The sequence below is a fragment of the Solea solea genome, chromosome 15, assembly GCF_958295425.1.
Source record: "Solea solea chromosome 15, fSolSol10.1, whole genome shotgun sequence".
Lineage (NCBI taxonomy): Eukaryota > Metazoa > Chordata > Actinopteri > Pleuronectiformes > Soleidae > Solea > Solea solea.
In genome coordinates, this window is record NC_081148.1 from 15,366,326 (window position 1) to 15,380,495 (window position 14,170).

General features: G+C 42.7%; 1 protein-coding gene across 2 annotated transcripts in view; it reads left to right on the top strand.

The window, feature by feature from the left end:
- Nucleotides 1-11,698, top strand: part of macrod2 (mono-ADP ribosylhydrolase 2) — a 357,104-nt gene extending 345,406 nt beyond the window's left edge. For both annotated transcript variants that reach the window (XM_058651020.1, XM_058651021.1), the window contains exons 16-18: nt 6,555-6,593; nt 6,957-7,028; nt 9,652-11,698. In XM_058651020.1, coding sequence (XP_058507003.1) covers nt 6,555-6,593; nt 6,957-7,028; nt 9,652-9,674 — 134 coding nt within the window. In that variant the 3' untranslated portion in view covers nt 9,675-11,698. The remainder of the gene's footprint in view (nt 1-6,554; nt 6,594-6,956; nt 7,029-9,651) is intronic.
- Nucleotides 11,699-14,170: the final 2,472 nt, after the last annotated feature.

Sequence of the window (14,170 nt, forward strand, 5' to 3'; positions counted from 1 at the left end):
GCCAAAGTAATGGGTCAAACCAGTCTTTGTCAACACTGATATAAGTTTTGCACCTCAATCATCCAGCCACGGCTCCGGGATCAGTTGGTGAAATTCACATTTCCTTTGTGTGTGAAGAAAAGGATGTACATATGTAGACAGAAAGAGGTTTCCCTCCTCCATTTTCTCCATTGGAGTTCAGTGAGGCTGCAGCAGCGTCAGTCATCTCAGCAGCTTCCAGCTTTTGTTTGCTCGGTAACGACACATGGTTTAAAACACCTCTGGTTTCTTCTACGCCGTATTTTCAGATGCTACATGTGATGCTACACAGCCCCATATACATCGCATTCTTATGAACGCAATATTTCCTCCTCGAGGCATTTTCACCATTCTGAAATTAAGAGACGACACAAGTAGATTTTGGTAAATAAAGGTCAGGGTCACTGTGACCTCACTATACACATAGTACACTGTAATAATACAGCAAACAGTGATGTGTGATCTGAGGTCACTTCTTCTTTTGCTCCATCATTTGACTGTTAGCTCTATATTGGCATTTTTCCACTATATAGTACCACCTCGGCTCGCCTCGCCTCTACACGGTTTGGTTTACGTTCCATTACGAAATAGTATCTCCTCAACGTGGACAGAGTCACGCGACACACACACACACACACACAAACTAGTGACTTGTAAAGCAGTTATTTTTGATGTACTGAATCATTAGAATCATCATCATCATCATCCTCCGCTTATCTGGGGCCGGGTCGCGGGGGCAGCAGTTTCAGCAAGGGACCCCAAACGTCCCTTTCCTGAGCCACATTGACCAGCTCCGACTGAGGGATCCCGAGGCGTTCCCAGGCCAGAGTGGAGATGTAATCTCTCCACCTTGTCCTAGGTCTACCCCCGAGGCCTCCTCCCATCATTAGAATCAGTTAATTAAAAAGATTTGTTCAGTACTTCCTCCTTGACCCGAGCACAGACTCTGTCTGACCCAGTCACTGAAATACAACGGCAGGGTTTGTGATGCGGCATGTCCTTGCTAAATGTTGGAGATTAATGCAAGTAAGTCACTGGTGGGCACGTAAACAAAAAAAAGAATGAGATATACAAGATATTGTATAGGGAAACTGAGGGAAACTGAGGTTGGGAAGCACAATGTTTCAAACATACTACCCCTATTCTAGTAAGACAAAGCTAAATGCAAATCGATGAAGTATCCTTTTTAACTGATCTACAGTTTGGCATTGTTTGATTCTTGTGCCTCTTCCTCTGGCGGCTCACTTAGTAACTAAGTACCAGGTATTGCTAATGGAAAAGCAAAACAAACGTGCCGTGCCGTACTGTGGTGAGTCGAATAGCGCTAGTGGAAACACGCAATAGGCTATGCTGCTGCCACACACACACACACACACAATACTTCCAATGAGCTCTTCCACTGACGCTGCTCTCTTGTTGACCCTTAAATTATGGACAGCTTCTCTGCGAGGGCTACTGGTTCTCACTGCAGTCTCCACAAGCTCTGTGATTATATTGACCACTCTGATCCACGATCTCCTGTGGAAAACCTTGAGGCATCACTTTGACTATTAATCAGTCAGCTGGCCCGAGCTGACCCACAACCATCCTCCTCTGTATGTATGCTGCTTCGACATCTTCCCCAGCTGTGGCGTTCCTCATGTTAATGGAGCACTGGGGGTTCTCAGCATCACCTTGTACCACACTTGCCAATCACCCACTGGACTGTCTGCCTGGGCCTTGATAGAGTAAATCACAATAGGTAATGAGGAGCTGAGGTAGAGAGGGAGACTCTAAAGATTATGTAAAGTAATTCAGGGAGTGATGAGAGAAGAGCAGGCCACCACTGACAGCAGATTTAGCAGGTATGTAGGTCACACAGGGGGAGGCCTCTTTTGCATTTTATCCCTTCCATGTCTATTTTTGTGTTGGCTTCCTCTCCTACTTCTTAATCAGTTATTCACTCACTCCATTCATCTCTGTGCATCTCAGTGTTCTTGCTGTTCTTTTTTTATCTTCTGACACATCACTGTGACTGTCCCACAACACTTGGACAAAGTGGGGGAGTAGAAAAAGACTAAAAGGAGAGATCAGGGGTGAGCCATGTTGCCAGTGAGGATAGCATTTTTTTTTTTTTTTTTTACCCTATGCCTTTTCAAAAGTTTCCCAGTGGTCATTTCCCACTCATCTTTTGCAACATATGCTGTCAGCTGTTCTCCCTCTTTTCTCTTGCCGTCTCTTTCTGCCTTCTAATCATCCCCAGTTTCTGTGAGTTGTGGCTTAACCCCAAGCAGATGTCCTGTTCTCCTTTCAGTCATTCAGAGTACTTTGTGTTTTTCTCATCTTGTCAAGCATGGCCCAGGCCTGTGTAATGAGCTTGGGCCTTTTCAGTCTGTTTAGAGAACCTTGACCCAAGTCAAAGCCACCTCACCACATCCACCACTGCAAGGTTACCCAAACCCGCGGTGGAGCACAACACTGCTTAGTGTCCACAACCCCTCAGCCAGCCCCTCAGAAGAAAGGAGGAATATTAATGAAGGCTCTTGGTTTTTCAGGAGGATGGCATTAGAAAGGGGGCGGTCACAGTGTTTACTGAGCAGGCTTGTTTTCGGCTCCCTAGCCCGCGGGTCACAGCTCAATGCTCTGTAATTGGCTCAGGTTGTCAGACAGTGCTTCATCTCATAGCAAAGAAAACTACAGCTACCAAACACTGCACCCCCTTTCTGACAATGTCCTCTTTTTGTATGTTTTAGAGCAGCAACTCATGCAGATAAGCCATGTCCACGGACCTGCACAATAAACTTAACATTAACATATGAAAATGGGCTGCTTTCCACATTTACCAGCTCATTAGTTCTTTTGTTTGGGCACTTGTCGAGGTCCACGCGCTCTTGTTTTGCTTTGAGCGCGGAGATGTCTGTAATTCTCTCTGCAGCAGGCATACCAGACCCCGAGCTATTAGTCCATGCACTGTTCAATGAGGGGCTCTTTGATACTTGTTTAATATACATGGCCTAATGCAGACCAGGCCAGAGCCCCTCATAGACCACCCAGTTTGTACTCGGAAATTAATTCTGCCCTCATCTTCAAAAAGGGAGCAGAGCTTCTCAATACACTGGTACCGACCTTGACATTTTCCTATCGTATTCTCTCAAGATGAAGCACTAATGAGCGAGCAGAGGCTCTGTGTGCTTTATGAAAGCCACAGAAACCAAAGGCCGTTACCAGATCTTTGATCAACTTGTGCAAAATAGAAACACTTAATGATCAGCAAAAGAGACCTAGCCACTCAATGTCTTTCAGTTGTATTTTAATTTGATTCATACTGTCGTGGAGCTCTCAGATGATGCAAAATACAAAATAGGTTGTTGTGGTTTTTCAGTAGCTCCAGGACAAAGTTTGTGATCACATGTAATAATTGAGCAGGTGCATCTGGACACCTGTGTGGGTTTTCTTGGATCAAAGCTCCGGGACATGTTCAGACACAGTAGATCAACTCGCCGAGTCATGGTTTGGGGATCAAATGAACAGAGGGAATTGTCCTCGGGAACTGACTGTGTGGCCAGAAACTTCTCCTCTCCTCTGTCGATTTTTATTCTTTCTCTGCTGTAGCGGGAAAAAAAAGGGAGTTGAATAAAAGACAGTGAGATGTCCTGTGGCTGAGGGACAAAAAGAACCTCCTGTTCTGCTCAAGGCTCCTGTCTGGAACATTAAGCAGAGACATTTCCCATGCTGCAGTTTGGATGACCCACAGGGACCGTCTCCCCCGTGGGCTGACTGAGATACAATGACAGGAATATTAAAACTGCTGCAGATGGAGACAAACGCTGCTTTAGAAAAACAAAATCATCTTATTCTTTTCTCTTTTTTTTTTAAAATTACCTTTTATACGTAAAGTTGACACTGTAGTTATGTTTAAACACATTTCCTATAATGGCTGTATATTGGTCGGCAGTACACCGGTGCTGACCAACATAATGTTAACTACCTCTTGTCTAATAAATGAATGGAAGGTGGGGGTATGTAATTTTCTGCTTGTCTGCATACAAGGGTGACTTATGCCTAACTTTCTTCCTTTCTCTCCGTTCTCTTATGTGTGTCAGTTTGAGCACACACGCGCACACATTCTCTCATCCTCTGTGTTGATGGCTTTTCTCTCTGGGATACTTTCGCTGACCGTCCGAGAGGCTGAACTGACAGGAAAAGTTAAAGAATGGGAAAGTTTTGCGAACGCTTTAAATGTTTTTTTTTTGTGTATCTCTTGGGGGGCCTTCTTTCATTTATAAATTAGTCTTGTTGTGAAAGCCTTTACTAAAACATTATATTTTGACAGTTAACAAATATAAGCAGATTACTGCTCCCAGATGGAAAGCAAATGCAGATGAGATACCCCAGTAAAATCATAATCACTCGTGCTCGCTCATGTTTATAGAGAAAAACACATTCTAGTGTTAGTTATTTTATTCTTAGACCCCATAATATTGTGCGCAAATTCTCTTACCGTGCCTACGAGTAAGTTACAACCTAACAGTTTGGGAGACTGTTAAGGTTCCCTCAGGGTCTTTGGTCCTGGCTTCAAGAACCACTGGTGTAAGCTGTCTAGTTTCCTGCTGAGGGAGTCAATTCAGTCCTCTGTTTTTCTGCTCTTTTCCTTATCATCTCTCTGTGGACTCTTCCTGTCCAGTTTTTCCTCTCTCTCTCTCTCTCTGTCTCTCCCATCTTGTTTATGTGTTTACCACAGCACACACACACACACACACACACACTTCCTCCCCTAAATGATAGCCTCTATTCTGTCAGCACACAGGAGTCAAATTAGAGAGCGAGACAGACAAATGTTGCTGTGCCCCATGAGCTTCAGGCAGACATGAGAAGCCAGGGGCCTGCAATGAAATTGAAATTCTGAGCTTTTGGCTTGGTTTTGATCAGTGCTGGATATTAGAGGAAGAGGACGCTGCCCGAGCATCAAGACTGTGCTGTTATTACCTGAGAGAGAGACAGAGACAGAGACAGAGAGAGGAAGTAAGGTGAATCTGGAATTAGCCCAGTGCTTCACAGTGAGCTCCGGCTGCTGCACTCTGCCTGTGCCATGTTAGCTCCGTTATAAAAGCAGACGCGACCGCGGCTCAGATCCAACACCATTCATAACATCGGGGTTTGTCTCACAGATCCTGCCATCAGCTCCGATATCCATAATGTAATCATGTGGAAAAGTGTTAATGTATGGCATATCATTTCATGGGCACGCTTCATTTATTGTGTCCTTATTGACAACATATGCCTCTCTCTCACACGTGTGTGGAGAAATCTGTGAGCGCTTCTGGAGAATTATTTCTGTGACATTCGACATGAGAACGTGGTTTTCTTTTTGATGAGTTCATAACAAAGCCGACAGCGGTTTTCTCTTGGTTATAAAATTGCATCCTCCAGCAGCAGAGCAGGAAATATTAGCACATATTAGATGAGCTGCAAGTCCAGTAAAATTTTAAAAAACATTAATTTAACTGACATTATTTATAAGTAAAGCCAAAGGCCAGCACAGTTATTGGTATTAATCCCTCACTGCATATAAGCAAATAAGGTAAATCTATACTCAAGAGAGTTTGGGCATTTTTTTTTTTTGCCCCTCAGGACTTTTATTTTCACTCCAACAAATTAATTATGAAAATGAAATACAAGTTGTAAATAACCAGAGCGAGACTTTAAATAGTTCTGCATTTACAAAGCATAATGTATTTTTCGCCCCCTGGACAGTTCCATCAGATCCTTAGATGAAAAAGTAAAAAAGAAAGAATTAGGGTGAGACTTCATCCTTCCTGCTTTGCAGCAGTTTTTGTATCCCAGCGGTTTCCTGCAGAGAAGACATTTCCTTCCAAAAGGTTGATTAAATCAGTGTAATGTTGAAGAAGCAGTGTAACATTAATATACTGTGTACAGTATGTTCCCCACAGCTACAGTCAAGTGAAGCAAAGGTAATATGTAATGCCCAATCCATCTATATGTGTTTGTGAACTGTGTATCCAAACCTGCAATTACTCGCAGGTTCCTGCTTCCTATAAGGCTTTAAATGACCTCGAGACACAGTCTCGTTGCTGTATATATTCCACACGTTCGTCTAACTTGCTGTGGTGTTTGTTTACATTATTCCATATATCCACCCGGGGTGTGCAGTTATTTTTATGGTGTGCTTCTGTTTGGATGATTGTTGTTGTAAAAAGAGGAAAGCACAAAGCTTAGCACAGCGAGTGACGAAGAAGGAGTTGTGACAGCAGCAAAGAGGCCTGGGAGTCTGTAATTAATTTTGCATGAGTCTCTTTCCCTTCTCGCATTTGTTTTGTTTTGGTTTGGTTTTATGTTTTGTTTTCGTGTTTTTTTGAAGTCTAACTCTTTAGGAACACATCATTTGTGGTTAATGTTCCTTTTTTTTTTTTTTATACTTTTATTTTTCCCAAATACCCAAGCCTTTTGGCTGGGTATTTGGGAATATACCCTCAACTGTATGAACTGACTTTCAAAGTGAGTAACATGTCAATATTGTAATGTGCTCCGCATTACAGATGTCTCTGAGGTCAATGACACTGGCACCAGCAACGGAGGTGAGTTATCCTCCGTGAACTTTCCACACTGAAGCCACTTAGAACTATCCCTGCTATTATGTAATGAATGCACTTACATTCTAATGGTTAGAGTGTAATGCAGATTTATCCTCTGATTTAAAAACACTAACACATTATGTTCACATCCAGCCGCATTACAAACATAAACCCACTTACAGCTCCTTTCAAAGAGCTGCTCTCGGCTTGTTTTGCAGGCTTGGCAGGGCAGCGAGAGATTGTTTAGGTAAATGATGCTTTTCTGCACAAGAGCTGTGAGGCACAAGATTGCTTCATTATCGTTCATATTTTTCCCGGTCTCTCCTTTTCTATTCTTCTCTTTTAACTTACTCTTCACTTGTCTAGAGGAGATGAAAGATCATGTGGAGAGTTCCGAAGAACCTGATTCAATTCCTACTGACAGCAATCACTCCAAAGGTAAGGGCATGGAGAAGGCACTCGCACTGCATACTTATCTCGCACTCATCCCTATTTATAAGCAGATTCTTATTAGTAGCCACAGCTGCTGATTTAAAATTCACCTCATCTGGAGAATCCTCAGCGCTGTGCAGCTGAGTGTTACCCAGCTTCATCCACCTCGTCTCAGTTTTCTCCCGCCTGTCTGCATCTCCTTGTCTCTATAGGGGCAGGTCGCAGGCACGCAGGTTTTTACGTGCTCCTCCAGGGCCAAATGCATTTTGTAAATCCTCACTACCCGTTTCAGTGCTGCGGCTATGACCCTGATATTTTGGCATAAACGTGTCTGCGTGTCTTTGGAGATTGAGTGTGATGAATTACCTGCAAACCCAACGATCAGACATTTAATAAATCAAGTGTGCAATGCATATTATTTTAACAGGCAGACTACACAGACGGTGGGAACAATAATCATGCCAATAAATCATATTTGATATGGATACCACATTGTTGTTTCTCAGTCCTCTGTTGAGCGTCAGAGTAATAGGACAGCGTGTAATTTGAAAGTAGACATCTGTGTAGAGTGCTGTGACTTTCTATGTCTGAATTAGTTCTGCATGTGGCTCTACAGAGATGTTGAGCCTTGAGAATGAAGTAGAAAATATTGGACTGATTATTTTGGTTGAATAAATAGGACAGGCCAGCAGCATGTGAAATCATCTTTGCAGAGACTGTGGTTTGGTGTCAAAAAGTAGCTCACAAACAGTGTCATTTAAAATAACTTATATATTTGTTTTAGTTTTAGAGTTAATGAGGTGGCCCCGCTAATGTAATAAATTATGTTGAGCAAAACAACCATCCGCAACATCTCATTCACTCAGCTCTTGCCTTTGTGGTGCCGAGATAAGCTTGAGGTGTGAAAGGTTTTATTTACATCCTGGCTGATGGTGGATAAGTTGTCCCTGATGTTGCACTCACACTGGCGGCTGTGCCACGTGTTTATGTTTATGGTTCAGTTGAAATTGAGTAGAAAGTTGTCTCACTCCCTCCTGCCTTATCCTTTTAGCACCTACAGAGCTGCTGATAAACAAGTGTTTGACATTAGCTCGGTACAGAAGTACCACTTGTGGTGACATCTCTGTCACAGGGAAGCTAAGTAGCACATGGTGTGCAATTTAAATTAGCTTTTATAAATACATAACTACATATTACATATATATATATATATATATATATATATACACATAATGATATACTGTAAAGTATATCACAGCCTGCTACTGAGTATCACAACATACTATAATTATTAATTCTTTTAATAAGAATTAATAAGTAGTAATAGTAATAATTCTTGTCACTGCCATTTATTTGCTTTATTGGTGCTGCGGCATAATGTGTTCGCTCAAAACTTAGAGTTTCAATATATGATATCTAACATTTCTGTATTCAAAACATCTAAAAACAAAACTAATGTTATATATTTTGTGGAGTTGCGCACTTACGTCAGCCAAAAAGGTTTCCAACATTCTTAGAATCCATAGAAATCCATATTTATATTCAAGGTAACAGACTGTTTTGGTCGCCTTTTATTGTGTGTATGGGTCACAATTGGATCACGATTGCTCGTTGCTGTTTGATGCACATTCTGCCACCAGAGCTCTCATGGGGTGACAACAACACTTCCCATGATCCCATGCTGCGTGTCCTGACATCATCAAACTACGTCTTTTGTTATTGTCCTGATTGAGAGATCGATAGCAGCAGATATTTATAATTTTCATGTTTTACAGAGAGAGAGAGATGAATGGAGATGTTTTTAGCGATCCCACTAAACCTTTTTCTGCTGCCAAAATCACATAAGTGTTCTACTTCTGCTCTGGAATTACTGCTGCCTGCAGGCAACAATGATACCACTGCGTATGTTATAGTCCATAGAACGATTACAATTTTCATGAATCCACTGTGGGGAGATCCTTTTGATTTATGACCTCAGACTTACTTTCAAGCCAACTTTAGGATGATAGCAATAAAGAAGAGTAGGATTGTGTTGTTTTGTTCTGGGTCTGCAGCTCACAGTTACATTGATTATTTCTTTGGTCTTAGAAAATCTAAAAGCACATTGGTCTAGGTTTTCAGTTTAGTATCACATAAGGACAAGTTGCAAATCTTTACTCCTGTCACTAAAGCATAATGATCACCTTGGCCAAGCAGAGGCGGCTCTAAATGAAAGTCCATCCATCTTCTACTGCTGCTTTTATCCTCCATGTGAGGGTTGCAGAATGGTGCCTTGCTGACATGGGCGAAAGGCAGGGTACTCCCTGCACAGGTAGCAAGTCAATTTAGAGCCTAATCCCCAAATCTCCATGCAAACAGTCCCTCGTTCTGACCGGGTCATGAACCTGGGTCTTCTTGCTACAAAGGCAAGAGTGCTAACCACTGCACCAACTGTGGGCTATAGTGTAAATGGTGTCAATGAAAATGCCTGATGAAATTCACAATTTACATTTCATGCTCATCTCTTCTGCAGACGTCAAAGAAAAGAGAAACCGTGATATTAAAGATCTCAATGTCATATTAGTTTTGGGTCTTAAATGCAAAAATCTAAATTCAGACTACGTTTGTTTGTTTGTTTTTTTCCATCCAGACACTGATGAGAAGAAGGAATGACCAGCTGAGGGAAAAGACAATCAACCTCATCTGACAGCCAGCAAACTGTGCGAAGGCCAACCACAATGGTGTCACCCTGGTCCATGTTGGTAGGGACTCTGACTCTGGTCCAGGGCAACCATTTTCTCACATGATGCTCACATCCCCAACTTGATTTAGCCTCCCCCCCCCCTTCATAATAGGGAAAGTTCAGGTTTTCTGAAGTGCGGTTGTGTGAGGTATTGACACACTGTCAGCACTGACTTCACTGAACTTGCTGCTGTCTCTCAGAACCAGCCATGGACACAAAGAAAAACACATGTTAGCCACTTAACGAGAACTGCACCTGCTTTAGTGTATGATATATTAATAATACGGATCATGCTTTTTTCAGACTGTTTAGAAAGTCTTTACCAACTGAAACCTGAAGTTTGTACACTAGGAACTCTATTGCACCTAAGTCCATAGAAGAATTCTGAGTTTCTAGCTCTTGGAGACAAGGGAGTTGCTGGCCTACTGCTACTGTGTTCAGTAAGTTTGGGTCACTGAGGTGAATGTGAAAAAAGTCAGAAATGAATGAACTGATGAAGGCAGAGGTGAGTTAGTTTTCTCTATTGACTTTGGTGCTGGGAGTGAGTTTCAAAAACTCCAGTTTCCAGCTGGAAAAGCTGGCAAGAAAAAGTGGCAAACCATTTGTTATACAAGTTATTGTAGACTGAAACAGGCAGAGAATTTTGTTAAGCAGCAGAAATCTGTTTTTCCTTCCATGTTTTATGTCAGATCAAACGTCTGTGTCCCATCCCCTTTGAGATGGGGGGGAGGGGAGCTGCTCGGCGAAGTCGGCGCTGTCAGTGTGTCAATACCTCTCACAAGCACAATTCAGAAAACCTGAACAATCCCTTTAAGAAAACACTCATCCCTGAAGTATGTGTGTTACGTATGTATATGTATGTATGTATAAAACCTTGCTATACGACTTGAACATATCAACCAGAAAAGAAGAGCCATACCTCACTGTGTGTTAGAGTCATACATCATTTTTCCAGCTGGGTGTGATGAGATAAACCAGGTTAAAGTCTTTGTTTTAATCTAATCCCACTGTTAGGGCATGGTGACGCTGTCAGAGGACAGCAGACACAGCTCCCACATGTTGACACTTCAGGCTGGATGATGCATAACATCATCCAGCCTTTTGATACTCGACTATCGTCTCCACAGTCGTCATGACATCTCATAATCGTGGAACGCCTGACAACACCCTGCATTTGTGAACCTCCTTTGACTGCAACACACACACACACACATGCCATGTCTTTCTCACGCACTACTGCAGATTGAGCACCGCCGTTTAGTTAAATCAACCGATACCATGATTCAATAAGGCTACGTGCCACTTCCAGGCCTTTCATCTATGAACATCACTGATAATGTCTCCTCTCCACTGCTGTTCTAACTGCAGCTTAACTCGTTTTACCAGGAAACTGTTCATCAGCACCCACGCGCACTAAAGAGGATGTGAGTGTCTTTTAACAAATCGATTACTCCCCCCGCCCCTTTTCGTCTAAGCCATTTTCAGTGCATGCCAGAAAACTGCTTTGAACTTCCCCAACATAAACAGGATTTATAGTCCTCTTCGCTTTTCGCTTGTCTCCTTACCAGATTGTCTTTAACTGTATCGAATGGAATCTGCCTTATTTCATATACAACCACAAATCAACAATCACAGACATAAAGAGATGGTCCAAGTATGAATTCCTGGTTGTGTATTGCTTGCTGATGATTTGTAATTTTAAATACTTCATGTAATGGCTAAAACCTGTTGTTAATGGGTTTGTTTGTTTTTTCTTCATTTGATTTAAAAAAAAAACAACAAAAAAACAACAGCTTTTGGGGTTATTTTTTATGTTGGTATGATTCATGAGTTATTTTCAGTAGTACCATAGATCAGATGAATTAAGTTCAATGAAACGATGCCTTCATACTTTGATGTTTGCTTTGCTAAACTATAACAGAAACAACTAATAAAGTTTAAGGAGGAAACTATGTCTCAGCTTTTATGTGCCTTGTTATTTCACTTGGGCCATCATCACAGTGTTTTACTTCAGTTCAGGAGCAGCTGATAAAGTTAACGTCCCATCAGTTCGATTTTTTAACTTCTTAAATGAGAATATTTTCTCGTTTCTTTGCTCAACATTGCTCGAAAAGAAAACTGAATCATTTTGGTTTGCGGACAAAACCAGACATTTGAGAATGTCATCATTTCGGGGTTTAGGGAAGCGCTGATCAACTTGACAAGGAGTTTGTGACCAGAACTTTTCTTCTTATCAGCAAAGAGTTATTTCTGCAATGAAAAAGAAAACCTTTGGTCAAACGTTACTTCTGTTTATTACTCCTAAACTAAGATTTTATAATGACAACTACTACCAGTGATTGATCAGAGCAGATTCACTGGAAAACCATCAACCAACAATCATATAAATAAACCAAGTAGACGTTTACATCCTCCTATGTGTATGTCAGTTATCTGGCATTCTTCAGTTAAGTGCTTCTGCTCCCTAAATGGAAAACTGTTGTGAAAAAAATATAAATTGCTAATGCCCATTTTAAAAATGATTCATTAAACCTCTGCTATTGTTGAGGCGCCTGAAGTGAGCCGTGGCTGCAAGATTGCTGTGGCCAATCGCGGCGGTAACCCCAGACCCGCTGGTGGACACCAGAGGTCATGGGAGCCGTCAGGCTGGAGGTGGCCTACAGGGCATGGCTGGTCTGTAGGTCTGTGGAAGCAGATACCAGCAGGCCAAGCAGTTCATGGCAGTTCATGGCAGTTGCTGAGGCAACAACCTGGGTGTGGGAGGAGTTCAGTTAGGCCATGGAGGAAGCCAATTGATTGGCTCCAAAAGAGTTCTGAAAAACCATCTGGCACCTCAGGGGAAGAAGGCGCACAGCCCACACTGTCTACAGCGGGGACGGAGAGCTGCTGACGTCAACTGTGGAAATAGTCGGTTGGTTAAAGGAATATCTTGAGGAGCTCCTCAATCCCACCAACACGTATTCCATTGAGGATCCAGAGCCAAGGGGCCTGAGGATGGATCGGCCAATCTCTGGACCAGAAGTCGCCGAGGTGGTCAAACATCTCCACAGTAGCAGAGCCCTGGCAGTGGACGAGATCCGCCCTGGGTATCACAAGACAATAATATTGTGGAACGGTCTTGGCTGACACGCCTCTGCAATATTGCGTGGTCAACGGTGGCAGTGAATGTGGAGTGGCAGTCTGATGTGTTGAGGACCAGAGGGTGTGTTCCAACTACAGAGGGATCACGCTCCTCCTCCCCCCTTGAAAGGTCTACTCCGACCTCAAATATCCAGTCGATAGTTGAACCACAAATGGCCAAAAGGAGTCTCCTCCACTGAGTGGTCGGGCTCAGCCTTATAGATAAAGTGAAGAGCTTGGACATCCAGGGGGGAATCAGAATAGAACCACTGCTCCTCCACGTCAAGAGGAGCCAGCTGAGGTCATGGGCTTCTGGTTAGGATGCCTACTGGACACCTCCCTGGGGAGGTGTTTCAGGCATGTCCTTCCAGGAGTATACCTCTTGGCTGACCCAGGACACACTGGAGGGATTCAAACGCTTGGCTGGCCTGGGAACACCTCAGACTCCCCCAGAGGAGCTAGTGAAAGTGGCTGGGGAGAGTGCAGTCTGTCTGGGCTTCCTTGCTAAGACTGCTGTCCCTGGGACCCGGACCCAGATAAGCGGAAGATAGCGATGATGATCTCTAACTGACAACTTGCAACTGTGGTGTCCCAGTGGCAAGATTTAAAAAAAAAAAAAAAACAGGTTTGCCATTGCATCCAAAAAATAAAACCAGAATAAAGCTGGAAGCAAACGTATAGAAGAGAAGGGTTTCATAAAGGCTGCACACTGGCCCTTACAATAACTTGCTGTAGGGTAAGTCAAGAAGTTATTTTTTCTTCATTAAAACATTTGCCTTTGTTTGATAGATTACAGTGTAGTGACAGACAAGAAAAATAAAGAAAGACTTTTATCCCCAGCCAGAATCAAACTAGGAGAGGTGTGTTAATGTGTGATCAAGAGTTTAGAGCTATTTCTCTGAGCAATAATTAACAGATAATCATCTATCAAATACAGGAATTAAGTGCTTTATCATGTCATGAGAGAGAGTAGCAATATTCGGCAATTGTTGTTTGATAAAAACACATCAACGACAGGTTCGTATCTGCAAATGTGAAAAGCCAATGAAAAACAAGGTTCCTATCTCTTCAGCAGCCATGTTTACATTCCATTAGCTTGTCGCATGCCAGGCAGATGTCACGAGTGATTGTCCCTGGAACGGAGACGGTTTAAACTTTAATGACTTCATTTAAATGTTGCATGTCAGAGCGGTGGGATCCCTGAACTTGAGCAGTGGGTAGTGTCAGGGTAAACGGCTTCATTGCACAGGCTTGCTGTTAAGCACCGGCTCTGCGGCATAAAACAAAAACACTTGAGTAGTGAAAT